This window comes from Dromiciops gliroides, chromosome 3 (assembly GCF_019393635.1).
Source record: "Dromiciops gliroides isolate mDroGli1 chromosome 3, mDroGli1.pri, whole genome shotgun sequence".
NCBI lineage: Eukaryota > Metazoa > Chordata > Mammalia > Microbiotheria > Microbiotheriidae > Dromiciops > Dromiciops gliroides.
Genome location: NC_057863.1, coordinates 480808916 through 480831926, shown reverse-complemented (window position 1 = coordinate 480831926; position 23011 = coordinate 480808916). Strand labels below are relative to the sequence as shown.

The window sequence follows — 23011 nt, the reverse complement described above, 5'->3', positions numbered from 1 at the left end:
TTACTGAATATGCAAGTAAAAAACTTGTTTCCATGGACTACCAGCTTGGCATGTTTTAAATGCCCTCAGGTGAAGGTGAAGCAGAAATATTGTGTAATGAACAAACACCAGCAAGAGGTAAAGTCAGGCAGAGGAGATATGTACAGCTAAACATTGACTATTTGTAATCTTTGAGCTCTGTCATTCAAAGTATTTGAATTACACATATCAGGGGGTAGCTAGGTGGCACAGTGGCTAAAGCACCAGCCCTGGATTCAGAGAGATCTGAGTTCAAATCTGGCCTCAGACACTTGACACTTACTAGCTCTGTGACCCTGGGCAAGTCACTTAACCCTCATTGCCCTGCAATAAATAAATAAATAAAAATGAATTACACATATTATTGGTGCCTTTAACAGTTTTAAATTATCATGGTGTAGATTATTTTTCTCTTAAAAACCAAAGAAAGGCACCTTTATGTCAGTGAGCTTGGTACGTGATCCAGTATAGGCTATTACTCTTGATATCTGCCTGCTCTGGCCTCCTACACATAATTCATCCATCTCTATTGAGATGGATCTACTACCCAGATATCATTTTTTTTTTTTTTTTAGTGAGGCAATTGGGGTTAAGTGACTTGCCCAGAGTCACACAGCTAGTAAGTGTTAAGTGTCTGATGCCGGATTTGAACTCATGTACTCCTGACTCCAGGGCCGGTGCTCTATCCACTTCGCCACCTAGCTGCCCCCCAGATACCATTTTTAAAGGAAAAATTCTCTTTATAATTAGTTTTTCAGCCAGTTCTTTTAGTATGTGTTTATATGCATGCATATGTATAAGGAAGTTTAGTGTAGTAGTAGACAGAGACCTGGTCTCAGAGTCTGAAAACTTGGGGTCAAATCTCACCTCTGACACATACTGGCTGTGTGACCTTGGGCAAGTCATTTAATTTCTCAGCAAACCAAGTAACTCTCTGAAACTCTAAGTTGCACAGCAGTTGCAGATCTGAATTTATAGAGGGAGTTTCCTCCTCAGCAGTTCCCTATACCAATGAAATCACAGATGTTATTCTCCTCTCCCCCCAATGTGTGTATACGCATGTATACATGAAATATATATAACATAATATACATTATATAATATAGCATATAAAATAATTGGTGTTAGTCATTACAGACCATGGCCCTTTATTTTTTTGCATGTAAATAAATGGGAGGAAACAAAACAAAACAAAACAAATAAATGGGAGGAAGAGAAGAAAAAGAAGGAAGATGACCTCTGACCTCAAATAGAAAGATTAAAAATTTCTTTTTAGAACTAAACATCCAAAAAGGGGAAAAATCAAGTTTATCGACTGTACAGTTATTTCATAATCAAATGTCAAAATAAGAAGAAAGAAATAACATTGGATAATAAATGAATATGACAGTTACAAAGTTTTGTAGATCCTGTATTCACAACATTTCCACATCAATCTCATATTTCCACTCACATGGCTGTTGCCATGGGCATTTAGACTTCTCTCCCCTCTTGTCTAACTGTTGAAATAGTTTAACTGGACTCCGGCCCTTCCCTTGCAAATTGATTATCCACACACCTGCCAAAAGAACAAGCCTATCTCTATTATTGCCCTGCTCCGTTGTTTCTGGAATAAAACAAACTCCTAAGCTTAGCATTTAACTCCCTACATCATCTGGCCCCATCCTACCTCTTCAGATGCAGTTTTAAAATTAAATCTTAGTTTTTCAGTCAATGAAAATCTGTTTCTTCTCCCTCTCTCTTCCCTTTCACCAGAAAAACAAAATCCATGTTATAAAAATCAAGTAAAACAAATTTCCACGTTGGCCATATCAGTGTATACTGATTACCTCTCTGTCAGGAGGTGGGTATCATGTTTCATCATGTGTCAATCATGTCTAGAATCTCGGAATCATGGTTGGTCCATAAGAGTTGGTATGTGGTATATCCATAAGAGTTCCTAAGTCTTTCAGAATTGTTTGTCTTTACAACATAGTTATTAGTGTATAACTTATTCTACTAGTTCTGCTCAGTTTACTATGAATAAATTCACATAAGTCTTCCTAAATTTCTCTTTAATCTCCCCCTTAATAATTTCTTAAGGCACTATATGCATATATGTATATGTACATATGTATGCATACATATGCACATACATGTATATGTATGTGTGCATGTGTTGTGGTAAAATAATGGAATTTGGCAGATGCCCAGGGGTTCGACTTGATTGATTTAGTAATGTTTGAATTGGGTGTGAATGAGAAACTACTAGTAGTAGTAGGCTTCCACCAGTCACAGACAACCATGGATCAGTGCCTTGAAGAGCCACAGGCCACAGTGTGGCTGTGCAGCTGGAGTGTCCTCTCCAGGGCACTGCCTGGGCAGATCAATATGGAAAACAAGCTGTTGCCCATGCAGCAGGTTTTCCCTCTCTGAGACATTGGTGGATCCAAAGGAGAGGCAGAGCCAATACAGTTTGGTACCAGTGCCACCGCAGGAGTTGCCAGAGGGATGTGATGTCCAACATCCAACTGCCTAAGGGACTCCGACTCCTGATTATTCCTTGGGGTTAACTCCCAAAGCCTTTCCCATATATGGGTATAGCCACAAGGCAGCAGAGGTTTAAAATCAGGGTTCCTTCCCCTAGGCCAGTTGCCTGCCAAGGCTGATGAGCCCCACCTGCCCAAAGCGACTGGTTTTAAGGCGCCAGTGACTCACCTTTGCCCCTTCTCCTGTTAGTGAAAACAGTTCTGCCTTAAGAAGGCCACTACTAAGTACCCACTTAAGGTGATTAGATTTTGAGCCACACCCAGACCACCCCATTAAACTTAGTCTAACTTGGTCAACCCTGAGGAGGAGTGTCCTCAGAGGCTGTGGACTGCATCATCAACAGGGAACCAGTCTCAGCCACATAACTTGAAGGACCTCCCCTTTGGGGGAGGGAGAAAAGGGACCCCAACAGGAAGTCACTCACTCTCGCTCTCTGGCCTTGGAGGAGCTATTGGAGTGGACTAAAGACTGGCTGAACAGCTGACTTCCATAGAAATTACGGACCCCTGGTGGTAAATTCATCAAATCCAGCTCTTTGAATTAGCTGAGCTAAAAGTGAGTTTGGGTTTTGAGACAGCCTTTGCTAGAGCCAGGGAGATTATCCATTTTCCTCTTTCTCTATTCCCTTATCCTTGACTTTTATTGTTATTTTTTTGCAGGGCAAGGAGGGTTAAGTGACTTGCCCAGGGTCACACAGCTAGAAAGTGACAAGTGTCTGAGGTCAGATTTGAACTCAGGTCATCCTGAATCCAAGACTGGTGCTTTATCCACTGCACCACCTAGCTGTTCCATTGTCCTTGACTTTTAATAAAAACCTGATTTGTTTGTGGAAAAGAGGCTGTTAAGCTCCTTTCTTATTGGCCTGGGAGAAATAACTAAAAAAGGCAGTTTGGAGGGGAGAAAGCTTTGGACCTAGAGGTCCTTCATTATTTTCTGAACCCCAATATTATGGTGAGCCACCCAATGAACTCTCCCCATATTAAATTTGGCCCCTACAGTGTATATGTATATGTGTGTGTATATGTGTATGTATGTATGTATGTATGTATCCTTTTCTTAGGTATTATAGGGCACTGGACCTGAAGTCAGGAAGACCTGCATTCAAATTCAGCCTCATACTCTAACTAGCTATGTGAACTTGGGCGACTCACATGTCTGCATAGTTTTCTCATTTGTAAAATGGGGATAACAATAGTATCTACCTCTCAGGATTGTTTCGAAGGAAAATAAGGTGATATTTACAAAGCTCTCCATAAACTTTAATGCCTCACATAAATACTACCTATTGTTATTATTTCTTCTTTCTTTGACCTCTTTGGGGTATAGATCTAGTAGGGTGTCATTGGGTCAAAGGTTTTATACCGAAAGTGTATTTAATGCACTTGTTTTTCCATAGCTCTTCCAACATTTGTCATTTTTCCCTTTTTTTTTTTTTGGTCTAATTTGCCAATCTCAGAGTTGGTTTTGTTTTTGTTTTTTTTTGCAGGGCAATGAGGGTCAAGTGACTTGTCCAGGGTCACACAGCTAGTAAGTGTCAAGTGTCTGAGGCCAGATTTGAACTCAGGTCCTCCTGAATCCAAGGCCAGTGCTCTATCCACTGAGCCACCTAGCTGCCCCCCAGAGTTATTTTAATTTACCTTTCTGTAACTATTAGTGATTTGGAGCATTTTATATAGATATTAATACCCTTGATTTCTTCCCTTGAAAACAGTCTGTTCATATCCTTTGACTATCAATAGTGGAATGGCTTTTATTCTTCTGCCTCTTCAGCCATATACATTGCTCCCAAACTTGCATTCTATTTTCAACCTGGACAAACTGGCTTATTTGTTGTTTCTTGAACTCATAAATCCTTTTCTCATTTTTGTGTCTTTGCACTACCCTCCTCCCTTCTAAAAAGATTCTCTAGATAACTTCAAGGTTCAGTTCATATACCATCTCCTACAGAGAGCCTTTCTTGATCTCTCTTTAGTTGTTGGTACTCTCTCTTCTCAGAATTATAGCATATATCCTTATCTGCTTGCACATTGTTTCTTCCTCTTTCTTCTCCTAGTTCCTACCTCAATGTTGCAGACTCAAACCTCCATCCAGTGCTTCTTCCTCTTGTGACCTCTAATGCCAGTATTAACCACAATCCCAAACCTCTACCCAGTCCCAGTTTTTCACCTCAGCTCAGAATTGCTCTGTGGTAGGGTTACTGTATCAAGAAGGTGCAGGGGCAATGAAGAACTGAAAGGGAAATGGAAAGTCCCTTTGTTAAGCTCTCAAATTGGTTCTTCATTAGTCCTTCTAGAGCTACGACACTACTTCTACAGTGGGCCAACATCAAAGGGCAAGTGTTGAGAAAATCCCAAGCTGTCTAAGACTCCCCCCTCTCTTATTGGTAATAAAAACAATCTGTTTTATTACAATTAAATTTATTTGAAACAGAAAAAAATGAGTCCTTGGGTGAGAACATAAGGAGAAAATTTTATTAAATAAATCTTAAAAAAAATTTTTTAAGAACCTAATGTGGGGTATCTAGGTGGTCCAGTGGATAGAGCACTGGCCCTGAAGGGCCTCAGGAGGACCTGAGTTTAAATCCGGCCTCAGACCCTTGACACTTACTAGCTGTGTGACCCTGGGCAAGTCATTTAACCTCAATTGCCTCACCAAAAAAAAAAAAAAAAAAGAACCTAATGTGCTTCCTTGGTGCCTTGAGGAAAATTATTTCCATGCTTTTGTAATGCCACTTACTAGCCGTGTGACCCTGGGCAAGTCACTTAACCCCAATTGCCTCACTAAAAAAACAAAACAAAACAAATAAGAGAATGAATAAGTGAATAAGTTTGCCAACCCTGGGCTCACTGAATCTTGGGGGAATGATGGGTTTTCCTTGAGGGATTAAAGATTAGGCTGGTGTCATTAAGAGAGAAATAAGAACAATCTTCTTCAACAGTAACTTTAAGTGTTTAAGGGCAGATGCTGCTCTGGGTCTCCTATATATTATTCAAATTGGAACTCTAGACACAGTTTCCCATGGACATTTTATGATACATGGTGATGAGATTCTATAGTATTATCAATTCACAAGGTTAGTATACTTCAAGTATGTTAATTTGGGGGGGGGCCAGGGCAATGGGGGTTAAGTGACTTGTAAGTGTCAAGTGTCTGAGGCTGACTTTGAACTCAGGTCCTTCTGAATCCAGGGCCAGTGCTTTATCCACTCCGCTACCTAGCCGCCCCCCAAATATGTTAAAATTTAAGTAGACTTTTGTGATCTGCCTTGGGAATCTACTCACCACTTAGAAGAATAAGGTTGTTGTTTTTTTTTATAAATGCATTGAGCTTCAAGCAACTAACTTACAAGCATCCCTTGTGATTTATGAGGATTTCTTGTATCTGTAAATATATATAGCACTTAAGTAAAATAAATAAAATACTATTTCTGTGACCTGGAGCAAATTATTTCATTTCTGTGGACCTCAGTTTCCTCATGTAAAAAATGAGGGAATTGGGGGCAGCTAGGTGGCGAAGTGGATAGAGCACCGGCCCTGGAGTCAGGAGTACCTGACTTCAAATCCGGCCTTAGACACTTAATACTTACTAGCTGTGTGACCCTGGGCAAGTCACTTAACCCCAATTGCCTCACTAAATTAAAAAAAAAATGAGGGAATTGGACTAGGTGGTCCATAAGGTCTCTTCAAACTGTATATCTATGTTCTTATGATTTTAGGATTGTTACAGAGTTAGCAGAAGTGACCAAGTATTGGCAAAAATTGTGTGAGCAATTAAACTCAATAACTTTTCCTGAAACAGCTCTATCTCACTGTTTGCATTCACTAAATCAATCTCAGAAATGTCAATTTGGGGGGAAATAATGCAATTTTCACCTACCCATTGGGGTAGCCTTGTATGCAGCAACATCCTTAGGGATTAGGCTCACATGCATAACTAATTTGTGGGTTGCTCAATTTTAAAAAATCATGATACTTGATTTTTACAAAAAATTGTCTTCAAAGCAAGAGGTTTTATTAGCAGCAGCCAAGAAAAAATATTATCTGACCTCAAGCAAAAATCAGGTTTATTTTATAGTTGTAACACCTCCTTCTACTTTAAACCTTTTAGTCAGTGGAGATTAAATCGAATCATTTTAAGTAAAAAATGAAATAAATGAAAAAAGCATTTATCAGTACTATGTGTCAAGCATTGTCCTAAGCATCGGTGATAGAAAAAAATAAAGTCAGTTCCTGGATTCAAGATTATTTTTAAAACGTGACTTCAGTCAATTGGATGAGTTCATTCTCCTTACCAATAAGTAAATGAATTGACCCCTGGAGCCAGAGACTTGACTAGTGCTACAAACAACAATCCTGGGGCGCCACCTACTGGTCGCACTGATGAAAAGCTCTTCATTAAACATGGGAATGTGTTGTTTCCTTCTGCTCGTTTTACAGATGAGGAACTGAGGCAAACAGGGTTTTAAGTGACTTGCTCAGGGTCACATGGGTAGTGAGTATCAGAAGTCACATTTGAACTCAGAAAGATGATTCTTTCTTACTCTATGTCTGGTGATCTATCCACACTGTGTCACCACCCGCCCGCGCTTTGGATTATAGGATCATAGATTTAGAGCTGGGAGGCACCTCAGATGCAATTTAGTCTGGTCCCCTCATTTTACAGATAAGGAAACAGAGGCCTAGAGAGGTTTTTTTTTTTTTTTGGCAGGGCAATGGGGGTTAAGTGACTTGCCCAGGGTCACACAGCTAGTAAGTGTCAAATGTCTGAGGCTGGATTTGAACTCAGGTCCTCCTGAATCCAGGGCCAGCACTTTAACCACTGCGCCATCGAGCTGCCCCAAGGCCTAGAGAGTTTTAAGAATCTTGGCCATAGTCATTTAGGTAGTAATAGAGCTGATATTTTATATCAGTTCCTCTGAATCTAAATACAAAGCTCATTCCACTGAATTGCTATATATTACAGTTTGGAGACTGTACTATATTTGGCTTTTACTATATGTAGTCATATTAAGGAACAGGCATTATATTTCAGGAGACATAATTTAACCTTTATTCTATTTGAATCTACCCACTAAGGAGTAGTGAAATAATAAAACTTGATTGTGTTTTCCAGTGTCTAATCTTAGGCCTTAATATTTTTAATGTCTTCATTCCATAAATGAATTTTTCAACAACCAAGAAAAAACCACTTTGATCCAAGGCAGTCAGTTAATAATCATTTCTTGAGTGTCTACTAAGTGCTAGGAATAGAATACAAAGAAGAAACATAGTCTCAAGGAACTTAATGGGGGAAATAGCAAAAAGGAAGCTATGTTTTCATAAAGAAATAAAAGAACATGTGTCAAAAAAAAGGAAGCTGAAAAGCATTGGGGGAAAGTATGGGAAGAGGGTTGTGGGATATGTAGTGCATTACATAGGCAATTTTCATTAAAGAGATTTCTCTATTGGGAACTTACAGGGATGAAGTTACTTGCAGACTTCTATTACTCATAGACTACCTAGCTACCACTACTTGTTATGTTCTGTGTGAGGACTGAGTGAAGCCACTTGGAAGAGAGGAAACTTGGGAAAGAGATGGAATAAGGTTTTTGAATGTAAAGAAAGATATTACTTTTCATTTTTATTTAATAAATGGGTTTCTTGCCTCACCACCATCATCTAACAATTAGCATAAGTACCTGGCAGTTTTGTGTTATTTGCAAATGTAGGTGTCTTGGTTTTAGCAAGGAGACTAGGAGGCTGCAGATGGATGCCTGATTTAGGGGCAGAGGTCTCTTGTCATTTCATCCTTTTTTTTTTGGATGTTCCCCTCAGGGAGGGTGGCATTGTTGGGGGAGGTGGATGTGACTCATAGACCTATCTTCCCACCCTAAGGGTCTCTGGACACCTAAAGCCATGTGAGAGAGAATGTGCACTCCCTAGCAGCAGAGTGGTAGCAATGAACCAGTGAAGGGCAGAAGCCTCCTGTGTAAGCAGGGAAGCTGAGGAAACTGAAGCTGTGAAATCCTCAGCGTCAGGATCCAGGCCCAGAGCTATGAGAGAAGATTGTACAGGAGGGATATGGGATAAACACTGTGTTGTTAGCACCAACCCCCCTCCACTCCACGCCCCACCCCACACACACCCACTGATGACCTACAAGGCTGATTCATTCAGTTTTTCCTTCTTCCCTTTTCTTCCCTTTTTCATGAGAAGACATATGCCTGTTTCTCTATATTTATCTTTGTTGTCTTTGTCCTTCGGTTTACTTTGTTTTTATAAGTATGGAAAATATGGTTAAGCGTTGCTTTGTTGATCTTTGTGTACTCTTGTTCAAATGCAAAAGAGAATGGCCTTAATGTAGTGACAGGGAGAAGAGGAGAGAGGCAGACAGACAGACAAAGAAGCAGACAGTCAGACAAATAGAAAGATAAAGACGGGTGGGAGCGGGGCAAAGCCAGAGGGAGAGATTAAAAAAAGAGAAAAGGGAGAGAGAAACAGACAGACTGTGATGTGTGTGTGTGTGTGTGTGTGTGTGTGTGTATGTAGTGGGGGGCAAATGTTTCATGCTGCCCTGTGGAAGCTTTAATAGGAGACCAGCTTGGAAGGGAGCTCAACAAATACAAGTTAATAGAAATGCTCAAATTAAATGAAAATTAGATATTAGATACTCCAAATCTGTCATTTAGAAAAATTAAATAACAAACATTTTCAAAGTAGAAAGTTTATTTCTATCCCACAAAGTACAGTCATAGAATAGCTACAAAAAAGAGATAACCTTAAAGTACATGTTATTTTCTTTTTTTTGGCTAGACAATGAGGGTTAAGTGACTTGCGCAGGCTCACACAGCTAGTAAGTGTCAAGTGTCTGAAGCCACATTTGAACTCAGGTTCTCTTGAATCGAGGGCCAGTGCTTTATCCACTGTGCCACCTAGCTGCCCCCAGTACATGTTATTTTCAAGGTTGGATTAAGAAATCATATTAGGCACTTAAAAATGTTTTTAGATATTTACAAAAACACAGGATAATTCAAGTATGTCATTTCCACATAGGCATCATGGGAAGGCCTTTGGTTGCAAGTACATATACAAACCAAGTTATAATTGATCAGTTTTCCTTGACTTTCCTTTCTTCTTTTTTAAAAATTTCCTTTTAAAACAAGAACACACCCTGTCTGAACATCTAGAGGCCATACCAACATGGCGGGAGCTGATGATCCATCCCACTTCAGTGATTCCACCAGCCTTCTTTTGGCAATATGCAGTGCGCATAAAGATTGGTGAGAGAAGTTAAGATGACTCAGTTGGTTTTCTAGGGATCTTTATCCTGGGGCTGAGGAGGGGGTTGGCCAGGACTGATATGACTGCTACCAGATGACCTGTTTTGGTAACTGGACACAGGTTTGGAGATTCCATCTTCAATATTTTGATACATCTAAATGTGAGAAAGAGAAAGAACATTATGACATGGACCAATGTATGAATAGAGGGTAACTGCAGCTTTTACTGGATAAGACTCCACATTGCTTGCTTTTCATCCAAGCATCTTGAACACACAACAGTCACTTCTGTTTTGTTTTTGTCTGGACCTTTGACTTCATCTGTTAGAATGGGGAACTTCCAGGGTGTGGAAACTCCCTCCTCCCTGTACAAAGGCATTAGCAATTATGGTCTTTGAGAGTTGGCTGGGACTTTGAAAGGTTGAGAGATTTGCTCCCAGGCTACAAAGTTAGTGTGTGTTAGAGTGAGGACTAGAACCCAAATGTTCCTGATTCCAAGGCTGGCCCTCTATCCACTCTATTTTGTGGCCCCTTTTAAAATCCATAGCAAGTTATATTACATGACAAGTCATTTTTAGTCTTTATGCTATGCATGAAGAAACTGAGTCAGGGTTAAATCCTTTATTACAAACTTGATTCTACCAATAGGTTTAAGTAGCAATAAACCTTTGCAGTACCAGTGAATGGGGATGGCAACTAATGGAGGTAGCTCCTCTCCATTGCTGGTTTATTTCACAATTAACAAGAGTAAAGAGATGAAAGAGAGAAGACTTTTCTGAAAATTTTCTATGGGACCCAGAAATTATTCTGGCTCTACTTATCAGTTTCTGGGTAGTCTTGGGAAAATCCCTGAATCTCCATTCTTCTTTCTTTAAAACAGAAATAAAAATGCCCTAATGTTCAATTTAATTCAGTTCTACAAACCAGGCACCGTGCTTGGTGCCAGGAATAGAAAGATAAAAATGAGACAGTCCCTTATTTCATGGAATTTACATTCTGCTGGGGAGGAAACAGGTTGGGGAAGATGGGACATGTACACAGAGAATAAAATGAAAAATATATACAAAGTAATTTCAAGTAAAAGGGAGAGCATTAACAACTGGGGGGGGGTAAAGGTGGCACTGGAGTGGGGACCTAAATTTCAAGGCATGGAGGTGAGGAAGGGAAAAGGAATAAGCATTTATTAAGCACCATCAATGTGTCAGGCACAATACTAAGCATTTTACAAATTTCTGGAAGGAAAGAAGAGCATGGGAGTAAAGTATGGGGGGTGGAGATGAAATATCCCCTGTCACTGTCAGCTATATTACCTCTGGCACACTTAAACACATGCTATAGTTCTTAATATAGTCTTTGCCTGGGGCAGATCCATTGTTCCTCATCTCAGATCACTTGTCTATAATTACCTTGAATTCTTTGCTAGTTCTTTAACAGTTTCATGCTAAAGCAGATAAAAGAAAGAGACCAAAGGACTTCTATACTTTAAAAATGCTCCATTTCTTCAACCTTTCTGATCCAAATCACTGGCAATGATATTTAGTTTTAATATGGACCGAAGTGTCAGTCAACACAGGGGGAAAAGCTATTCTTCAACTACAACTTGGTGAAAAGAAGTCAGAAATCCAAACAGAAACCTGATCTCCACTGTGTAGGGGCTGCTTGGTGGCATTTTATCTGAAGGGAAAACAGAAACACCATCGGAAGGAAGATTTTCTTCTATCACCAGGTGATGGGGTAGAGCCTGGATGGCTCCGAATCTTAAGGATTTAACTTTTGACATGATGGGTTAGTCCAACTATATTCAATGAAAGGGATAAGGATAGGGATTGGGATCTATCCCTATTTAGACCCATGGTTTCATTGTACAGGGAAATTCTGGACAAGGAAAGCCCTTCCTCAAATTTAGGTTGGTACCTTCTCTTCAGTTTATAATTATAGAGAGTTGTCTAGAGCACTAAGTAACTTGCCAAGGGTCACATAACTAGTAAGTATCATGAGAATGACACAGACTTGGTCTTCATGGCTCCAAAGTCATCTTTCTATCTATCACCATGATGCCTTTCTGTTGGAATAAGGGACTAAGAAAAAAAAAACAACTAAAAAGTAGCTGATTTTCCAGCCAATAGGAACGGGATTTTAGTTTCTTTGACATGACCATACTCCATAATGGCTATTAACTGATGAAATTATCAGTTGTCTTCAGAAAAAATACAGCTATTTTCATAAGCATCCATGACTAGACATTGTGTACCCTCAGAAACACCAAAACAAACAAATAAAAAATCCTGGAAATGAAAAGAATTGATAGTTTCTGTTCAGAGATGTTCCTAGTGACAGTGACTTTCCTTTCCTTCCCACCTAAACCAAAAAAGGATAAAACTTTCAAGTTAGACAGGATTCCCTTTGCACTACATACCGCAACTTCTGCATTTGCCAGTTGACATCCCAGAAAAGAAGTCAGATGTGGGAAGGATGGCCTTTTCCTGGAGTCAAAAGACCAGCAGGATTGCATTATAAAGTAGCTGTAGGAACAAAGGAACAAGGAGAAGGATCAAGATGAGTAAAGCACTATGAAGCCAAATCCATTAATTTCCAACGCATGAAGTGTCATTTTGGCTATATGGAGAGCTAATTGTTGAGGTAATTGTTAAGAGGCTAAATTCTGCTGTGAACACTTACTTTTGTAACAGGGAAGACAAAAAGAGAGTTGGGAAAAGGTTGTAGATATATTTAAAGGAAAGAAAAATAGTTGTCCTGTACAGAGGTCTTGAATGTTGTTTAGCATAGAGTTTGATCACTCCCAGGGAAGTGAACCCTGTTCTAATTGAAGTTGTCCAGCACCATCAAGTCATTTGGGTCCTGCAGGGTGAGGACCCTCCTCCAAGAGGTGGATCATAGATTTAGAAAAAGAAGGGACCTCAGAATCCTCTAGTCCAACCTCCTAATTTTATAGGTAAATAAACAGGCCCAGAGAAGTTAAAAGTACATGGTCACACAGATACAAAGCATCAGCCATGAGATTTGAACCCAGGTCCTCTAAATCTAGAGCCAGTTTTCCTTCACCTATGCTAGGACCTCACAGCAAAATAAAAATTATATGTTGTTGAGTTGTTTCAGTTGTGTCTGCCTGTTCATGACCCCACTTGGGGTTTTCTTGAGCAAAAATACTGGAGTGGTTTGCCATTTTCTTCTCCAGCTCATTTTACTGATGGGGAAACTGAGGCATAAGGGTTAGTGATTTGCACAGGGTCACACAGCTAGTAAGTGTTTGAGGTTGGATGTGAACTTAGGTCTACCTGAGTCCAGGTCCTGTGTTCTAACCACTGTTCCACCTAGCATAAGATTATATGCTATGCTGAAATAGTTTTCTAAGGTACCCAAGTGTAAAGGCAAGTTTTTCTTTTTCACAATAAATCATTTTTTGTCTGTTGTACGTTCTCAGCATTTTACTTTCCTGGGTTTGGGGGGGGGGAGGGAGAAACTAATGTTTGTTTGAAATGGGACCCAATCTGCTTTAAATCTCAATGTAAGCTTCCACTTACATTTCTTCTGTAGCATAAAATGGCTGGTCCATTTTAAATCCACTTTGAATGAGCTTGTAGAAATTGTTGTCGACTGGAATGCCAGGGTAAGGATTCACACCTGAGAAAAACATCAAGGAAATAAAATCAGTATCCAAGTGGAGCAGAATTAGCATCAAACAAGCCCCTACTTTCAGGCTCTTCTATTGGAATGGGCTCCTTTAGGGGGAGGGATACGAGAGATAAGAAATCTAGAGCTGGTATGCAGGGACACAAGTCTACCAGAGAGGGATCATAAATCTAGAATAGGAAGGAACCTCAGAGGCCATTTGGATCAACCCCTTGACTTTACAGGCAGGTTAAGTGACTTGTCTAAGGTCACATGTGTAGTAAGAATCACATATAGGACTCTGAACCAAGGAGCTCTGAATCCAGAACCAGGGACCTCAGGAGTCACCACAAAGGTGTCAAACTTACCCTTTGGGACCCAACCAGATTAAAATGAAATTGGGAAATGTTTAAAAAATTAAATAAATAAAAATACAACAATATTTTGTTGTTGTTGTTCAGTTGTTTTAGTTGCATCTGACTCTTTGTGACCCCATTTGAGGTTTTCTTGGCAAAGATACTGAGTGAATTGCCATTTCTTTCTCCATCTCATTTTGCAGAGGAGGAAACCGACTCACCCAGGGTCATACAGGTAGTCAGTGTCTGAGGCTGGATTTGAACTCAGAAAGATGAGTCTCCTGAATGCTAGGCTGGGCACTCTACACTGCACCACTTAGCTACTCCACAAAATAGCCTAGATAATGTTGATTTGTGGTTCTCTAAGTCAACTTGCAGCCTACACTGATCTTTTCTATTTGAATTTGATATCACTAATAGTGTCATCTATAGTCAACCTTCTCGTTTTATAGATGAGGAAACAGACCAAGAGAGAACATTGGCCAAGGTTACACCCAAGGTAGTAAGTGGCAGAGCCAGGATCTGAACTCTGATATTTTGACTACAGATGCATTATTTTTTCCCACAGTACCTCTCAAAAGCTGTTTTTATTTTAGTCTTTGAACAGTGCCTGGCACTTTTTTTTATATGGATTAAAACATACCAAGAGAAAATATTTCCCAGAGCAATATTCCAAAGGACCAGACATCACTCTTAATTGTATATATGCCTTCAAATAGGCTTTCAGGAGCCATCCATTTCACAGGTAACCGAGCCTGTATAAGACCAAAGAAAAGATCAAAAGGTGACTTTTCCATTTTCCATTGATTTTAATTTTTTTCTATTTATCAATATTGTTTTAATGAGTTCACATTAGTTTTAATAATGCCACTTTAAACAAAATGCATGTTTTGAAATAATGAAGAGTAAAATGAGTACAGCCAAGAGAACATTGTATACAGTAATGGCAATATTGTTCAAAGAATAACCATGAAAGACTAAGTTATTCTGAGTATTATAAATAATCAAACCAACTACAAAGGATCTACGAAGGAAGATGCTATCTGCCTACAAAGAAAGAACTGATAAAAGCAGTATGCACAGTATGGTTTTAACTAAATATGTGTGTAAAAATAAATAATTTTTTTAAGGTCAAACTCTTTTTGTGGTGGCAAAGATTGGAAATTGAGGGGATGTCCATAAATTGGCTAATGGTTAATGGCTAATAGCTGAACAAGTTGTGGTATATGATTGTTATGGTATATTGTGTTATAAGAAATGATGTACAGGATGCTTTCAGAAAAACCTCAAAAGACTTAAGTGAACTGATGCAAAATGAAGTGAGCAGAACCAGGAGAATATTCTACACAGCAACAGCAATATTGTAAAATGATCAACTGTGAATGACTTAGTTATTCTCAGGAATACAATTATCAAGACAATTCTGAAAGATTTATGATGAAAAATGCTATCTACCTCCAGAGAAAAAAGTTATGGAGTTTGAATGCAGATCAAAGTATACATTTTAAAAACTTTCTTTATTTTTCTTTTTAAAAAATCTGTGTTTTCCTTCACAACATGGCTAGTATGAAAATATGTTTTGCATAACTGCACATGTATAATCAAATTGTTGGCCTTTGGAAAGAGTAGAGAGAAGAGGAAGGGATGGAGAGAATTTGGAACTCAAATTTTAAAAAGGCAAATGTTAAAAATCATTTTTACATGTAATCATAAAAAATAAAATAAAAATTTTCCCCCAAAATTGAATGCTTAATGTACAAATCCAGAATTTAGGGATACAGTCCAGAAAATTCACAATTCTTGAGTAGATTCCCTCTTTTGAATTAAGAGTAAGATCAGTACTCTTGAAAAACACATTTATTTTCTTTCTTTTTTTTTTTGGTGGGGTAATGAGGGTTAAATTACCTGCCCAAGGTCACACAGCTAGTAAGTGTCAAGTGTCTGAGGTTGGATTTGAACTCAGGTCTTCCTGACTCCAGGGATGGTGCTTTACCTACTGTGCCACCTAGCTGTCCCCTTAAAGCATATGGACCAAATGGCATAGTATGACTTTTTTTTTCTTTTTTTTTTTTTTTTGCAGGGCAATTATGGTTAAGTGACTTGCCCAGAGTCACATAGCTAGTAAATGTCAAGTGTCTGAATCCATATTTGAACTCAGGTCCTCCTGAATCCAGGGCCAGTGCTTTATCCACAGTGCCACGTAGCTGCCCCTAAACACATTTATTTTCAAATAAATCTAGAAGCACAAACATGCACAAAATCTGGCTGGCTTGGCAGTATACAGTTCTTTAGCCAATCAACTGAACAGGGGTAAGCAAGTATTACTGAGTGTGTGGAATAGTTTGCCACTGAACTTCTGGAAATGCTGCTATACACAAGACTGTGGTGAGGGCGGCATGTGTCACAATTTCCAGAACTGACGGTATTTATTCACCTCAAATATGATAAAAAAAGGGCTCTTCAGCCAGATTGAGAGAGTCAAGTACGGTAACCTGATGATGAAGATATCTGTTCAGGAGAAAGCCACAAGAATTTAAATGAGACTATTTTTTTTTAATCTCTCCTTTTAGGCAGAAGGGGCAGAGACATATTCCTTCCACAGGAGCAGCTGCTCTTTATATGACTTGGATGACTGACTAAGTATTTTCAAAACTTGGGAAATTAGCTCAGTTTTGAATGATAAGTAAACTGATTTTCTGACTGGATTATTCTAATTGCTTGATTAAACCTAGAAGAATGATCTATGTTTTATGGGTAGATATTTATTCACTTTAGTGACAATTTTTCAGTTAGTGGGGTCAGAATGACTGAATTGTATCTTGCCTATCAATGAAATTGTACTGATTTTATCTGTAGTGGAGCCAGGGACCTACCCAGGACTCATGAAGATGACTATATATAAGTAGATATTTTTGAAAGCATTAGCAGGCATGGTGTTCTCATAAGTTGGGTCTTCTATTCCCACAGTGAAAAGATTCAGGAGTGGCAGCCACACAATTATGTAATACTCATTACAATTTCCTATTTGTCCCAAAGATCCAATGAGCATCTAATTCATTTAAGAGTCTACTATTGTTCAAGGTAGTGTTAAACAATGACAAAAACAAATTAATCCCTGCCCTCAAGGAGTTATAGTACAATAGGACAGGTACACAGATAAGCAATGCATAGTGATTTGGGAAGGAAAATTTTTAAGAACTGGGTGCTTGGGGAAGATTAAACAGATCAAACCTAAAGTTAGATTCTGGGAATGGACTATACACTAAAAGGCAAATGCAGAGTTCAAGAAAGAGTTTTCTTGTTGTTCAGCTGTTTTCAGCTCTTGGAGACCCCCATAGACCACAGCACATCAGAGCTATCCATGGGGTTTTCTTGGGGAAGAGACTAGAGTAATTTGTCAGAGGTTAAATAGCTAGGGTCACATAGCTAATATGTGTCTGAGGCAGGATTTGAACTCAGGAGTTCCTGATTCTAGGATCAGCACTCTATCCACTGAGCCATCTAGCTAACTTCTTCTTTTTTTTTTTTTTAGTGAGGCAATGGGGGTTAAGTGACTTGCCCAGGGTCACACAGCTAGTAAGTATCAAGTGTCTGAGGCCGGATTTGAACTCAGGTACTCCTGACTCCAGGGCCGGTGCTCTATCCACTGTGCCACCTAGCTGCCCCCATCTAGCTAACTTCTAAGGAAGAGTTAGTAGACTCGTTTTCTTGGACTGTAGAGTTACAAAAGGTGAATAGTAGAACATGAGACTGGAAAAGTAGCTTGGAGACAGATAACTGAAGGCTGCAAACTGAGGAGTTAACATATTATCCTTGGGGTATTAAAGAGCCACAGAAAATTTTTGTGCAGGGGAGTAACATAGTCAAGCCTGCCTTTTCATAGATTGTTTTGGCCTCTGTGTGGAGGATAGATTTGAGAGAGGAGAGAGTAAGATTGACCAGTGAGATGACTATTGTCACAATCCAGATTAGAGGTGGTAAAGGTCTGAATTTGGGTAGTGGTCAAGTGAGGGGAGATAAACAATATTACTGAGGTAGAATCAACAAGACTTAGTAACTGATTGCATATGAGTTTGGAAGTGCAAGCCCCTGGAATTTTCTAGTCTCTTTCATTTCCAACAGAAAAATTAGAACAACTTTATGATTCATTATTTTTTTGTGTGAAAAAAATGGGGAAAGGGGCAGCTAGGTGGCGCAGTGGATAAAGCACCAGCCCTGGAGTCAGGAGACCCTGAGTTCAAATTCGACCTCAGACACTTAACACTTACTAGCTGTGTGACCCTGGGCAAGTCACTTAACCCCAATTGCCTCACCAAAAAAAGAAGAAGAAGAAGAAAAATGGGAAAAGGGGCTTGATAATAACTATTAGCACAGTGTCTGTCACATAGTAAGTACTTTTTCATTTATTCACTGATCAATATTGATACCCACTATTAATAAGATAACTAGATATTGTCTCCTCATTTTCTAACTAAAGGAACTGATGCAGGTACCAGCTAATGTGATTTTTTCAAAGAAATGCCACTGAAATGTTAGAATAGGGACTTAAAAATGTACAATTTTAGGTTAGGATTCATTTAGAATCAGCTTATTTCTGGGTAGCCAGTGAGATCAGAGCTATTTTAATGCTTTTGTGTGTTTGTGTAATAGAATGATTCTTCTTCAAAGCCAAAAAGATTTCTTGGCATAGAAATTAAAGCTGTTATTGGGCATGTGTTTAGATGTTACTGGGGAAAAGGCGAGGGGGGTGGCAAGCTCATTTCTAAGGAGCGAGGTTTGTTCTATCAACCAAAGTAGATGTGATAAAACACACTCCTTTACTAGATGGTAAGCTTCCTGAGGATAGGATCTGTCATTTTTCCTTTTTCCTCCTATGTCCCCAGTATTTTGTACTCAGAAAGCACCTCATAATTTTTGTTTAATTGAATGAAATTGACAATGACATAAAAATTAAAATGGATAAAAACATCAGCCTCACATTGCCCCTGACAACATAGTTGGAGTCATTCATTATATCTCTGGCCAATCCAAAGTCACATATCTTCACCACTTTCCCATGAGTCACCAGTACATTCCTGGCTGCAAGGTCTCTGTGAACACACTAGAAAGAATAAATGTTATTTACTATAAGAAAAGGCTTTCTTCTGTTTCACATTCAAGACTAGTATTAAATATGGCAGTGTTGTACAGCTCATTGCTTTTCCAGTTCAGCATAAAGTATAACAGATGAATGGGGGGAACATATGTGGTTCATTTCTTCATTCTCATTTATGGTGAACATGGGTCTTCCACAGAGACCTTATTAAGCCATGCAAGGAAAGGAAACAGAGTCCCACTGTTTTAAGCTTGGTCACACAGCCAATGGGAAGCATGTGACATAATCAGTGGAGCTTTAGAAGATCTACTAACCTTTCATTCTAAGGAGGGACCTGAGTAGTGGCAATTCCAGAGGTAGCATAGAGCAGAGAAAGAAACAGAAATATGAAGGTACCAGAAGAGACCTAGAGATAGCTTGGGAGAAAATGAACATGAGTTTGGAAGTGAATCCTTTAGGGAATGGGTAGGGGTATCAGCACACTATAGAGAAAGCATAATCAAAGTGATCTGGAGGGGAGGGGTGTGGAGAGGGAGAGAGACAGACACAGACACAGACACAGAGAGAGACACAGAGACAGAGACAGAGGGAGAGAGATTAGGAAAATAGATTCAGGCAAAAGTTAGGATAGAGTAGACAACATGAGAACAGAGGGATAAAGGTGTTTAAGAGCATCTGACATTGATGTAATGCTTTAATGCCTGCAAAACACTTTCACTCATTTGAACCTCATAACAACCTTATGCAGTAGGCACTAAAGGTATAACTATCTTCATTTTACAGGTGAAGACACTGAGGCTCAGACAGGTTAGGTGATTTATCCAAGGTCACACCACTCTTAAGATTTAGAGGCATGATTTTATTCAAACCCATTTCTACTTGATGCCAAGGTCAAGACGGCCTACTAGGATAACAGGATCATAGATTTAATCCTGGCAAAGACCTTAGGAGCTATGTAGCTCATTTTATATATAGGGAGACTGAGATCCAGTGAGATGAAGCAACATATCCATAGGTAGGCAGAGTTGGAGGCAGGATAGGAAGCCAAGTTCTCATGATGCCTACATCACTACAAAAGTTTTGGATCTACTGCAAATAAATATATAGTACTGTAATCAAAAGAATGAGTTCTGTTATCAGATAGGCTTATTTAGAATTTTACCAAGTAAAGACCTAAACAAAGGATAGGCAAGCCATAAATCTGGAATGATTCCCTTGTCTTCTAACTAAGGCTTGGGGCTGTCTCTAGAGACATGCTCCTAATAGCATTGTAGATGTGCGGAAGACAACAAATGAGGAAACAGAACAGATTGAGATAAGGGGGGAGTTTAGACAGCAGGGTGTTGGCACCGGACCACCAAATCTGAAGCCTGGCTTTGCCATTCATTTATTACCTGTACGAACTGGGGCAAGTCACTTAAACTCCATAGGTCTCAGTTTTGTCATCTATGAAAAAAAGGGGGTTGAACGAGATGGTCTCTAAATTGGTGATGTGATGTTTTGGAGGCAGGAAAACCAAAAATGAAGAGTTAATTTCCATGATATGAAGGGAAAAAATAAATAGACCTTCATTTTTCAGCTTAGATAATGTAAATACTTGAAATGCTGTCAAAGAAATATAAGGAGAGGAGAGGGAAAGGGAAGGAGGGGGAAGGAAAAGGGGAAAATATAAGAGGAGGAGAAGAGAGGAGAGGGGGCAGGGTAGAGTGGGAAGGAGGGAAGGGAAAGGGGTAGAATAAAAGAGGACAGAAAGGAAGATAATGAATGAAAAGGCTATGAGAAGAATGATCTATGTCAGATTGTGAACATAATAAATATGTTGATGAATTGCTTGCCTTTTCAATGAAGGGACAAGGGAGAGAATTTGGAACTGATTCTTTTTAAAAGTGTTAAAAATTGTTTTAAAAATGTAATTGGGGGAAATAAGATATTAAAGATAAAAAAACTGCTGATGGCTGAGGACATAACTAAAGGGAGTTATAGATAAAGATTGAGAAGATGCGAAATTGGGGCAGCTAGGTTGACACAGTGAATAGAGTACCAGCTCCGGAATCAGGAGGACCCGGGTCCAAATCTGGCCTCAGACACTGACTACCTGTGTGACCCTGGGAAAATCACTTAATCCCAATTGCAGAGAGAGACAGAGAGAGAGAGAGAGAGACCAAGAGAGACAGAGACAGAGAGAGAAGCAAAATTGAGGGTAGAAGGAAATCTGCAAAAGTCTCAAGTGTCTGTTGATGCCTAAAGAAGGTCAAGACTTGAGGATGCAGGTACTCTGACCTTGCTAATCTTGCAAAATCCTAATAAATGCTTATTGAATGAGGCCTGGACCTTCTAGAGTTTCTGAGGTGGCTTTGAACATATCAGTAAGCTTTATGCTTTGGGTCCCCTGATCCAACTCCAGTAGCCACTGGCCTTCTAAAGGAATCTCATCTCTATTGCCAAGACAAAGCACAGAATTAGGGCAGTTGGGTGGGTGGGCGGGGGCTATGAATTGGGAAAGAGACAGAATTGGAGTTTCCAGATTAGAATTTTTAAAAAGCAGCATTAAAGCACATCTCCATGTTATCATCTTTATCCTTTGCACATTTATTTAAAAGGAACATACCGACTTTAATTCAAGAAATTCCATTCCTTTGGAAACTTGATAAGAGAAACAGAGGAGATCCTCAAATGTAAGCACATTGAAGTCCTCTTCTTCGATCAGTCTTTTTTGGTTTTCATATTCAATTTCTTCTGTAAAATACAAATAACTTCATTTTTACAGAAAACACCAAGAAAGTTACCTGCCAGATTATGTTTGGCAGCCTACCAAAGGCAAAGTTGGGTGGTTTTGATCTTGGGCTGGGAGGCAGCTTCAAGTGGGCCTATTGTCTTTTCCTACTATACTGCCTCCCCCCACCTTTGGCAATTCTACATGGTCTTTCTATTTATATTAATAATCTTGTACAAAAATATTTATAGCAGCTTTTTTTTTTTGTGGTGGCTAAGAATTGGAAATTAAAGGGATGACCATCAATTGGGAAATGGCTAAACAAGCTGTGGCATATGATGGTCATGGAATATTATTGTACTATAAGAAATGACAAGCAGGCTAATTTCAGAAAATTCTGGAAAGACTCACATGACCTGTTACATAGTGAAGTGAACAGAACCAGGAGAATTTTGTATACAGTGACAACAATATTGTTCGATGAAGACCCGTGAATGACTTAGCTATTCTAAGCAATACAATGATCCAAGACAATCCCAAAGGACTAATGAAGCATACTATCTACCTCCAGAGAAAGAACTGATATTGATAGAATACAGACTGAAGCATGCTGTTTTTCACTTTCTTTCATTTTTTCTTTTATTTGAATCTTTTTATACAAAATTACTAATATGGAAATGCTTTACATAATTGCACATGTATGACCTATATCTGATTGCTTACCACCTCAAGGAAGGGAGAGAGGAGGGATAATATACATATTAATAGTCATATTGCACTGAAGAGTAACTAAAGGGATCTGGAAAAATCTATATTTGTTAGAACAAACCACCTTAATAGTATGGCAATGATAATTCACATTTATTTGAGACTTTCATGATTTGCAAAGTGTTTCCCTCACAACTATCCTGTGAGGTAGATAAAGAAAACATGATTATTTCTGTTTAATATAGAGGGAAATTAAGGTTCTGAGAAGCTAACTCACATTTCCAGGGTCCCACAGCTATGATGAAGTACCTTGGGAAGGATTTGCATCCAGCTTTCCTGACATTGTGTCCCACACTGACCTACCTCCCAGAGACTGTCCAAATTAAACTAATTAACTCATTTACAAGACAGAGTTTCTTCTCTGAAACTCTCCTCCACTCATCTCTCTTCTTAGATTTGAAATTAGAAATAGAAGTGAAACATACCTATAGATGTGTAAAAATCTGTCATCATTTTCACTAAAAGTATTTAAGAAACAAACTACATGTTTGGCTTTTTAGTGGGTTAAGCAAACATGCAGACATGACTGCTCACTAGGTATTTAACATCCACGGGAGACGAAATCAGTGCAAACAGAAAAGGATACTTTCTCACATGAGTAAAAAGTGACACATGGCATGTATGGTGATAACTCTAACATATGC

General features: G+C 39.0%; 1 protein-coding gene across 1 annotated transcript in view; it reads right to left on the bottom strand.

The window, feature by feature from the left end:
- Positions 1-9267: 9267 nt before the first annotated feature.
- The window catches only part of FLT3 (fms related receptor tyrosine kinase 3), a 96988-nt gene continuing 83244 nt past the window's right edge, over positions 9268-23011 (bottom strand). The window contains exons 19-24 of the mRNA XM_043995101.1: positions 21495-21622; positions 18770-18892; positions 14435-14546; positions 13348-13447; positions 12222-12327; positions 9268-9960 (exon numbers count right to left, since the gene is read on the bottom strand). Of these exons, the coding sequence (XP_043851036.1) occupies positions 9838-9960; positions 12222-12327; positions 13348-13447; positions 14435-14546; positions 18770-18892; positions 21495-21622 (692 nt within the window). The 3' untranslated portion in view covers positions 9268-9837. The remainder of the gene's footprint in view (positions 9961-12221; positions 12328-13347; positions 13448-14434; positions 14547-18769; positions 18893-21494; positions 21623-23011) is intronic.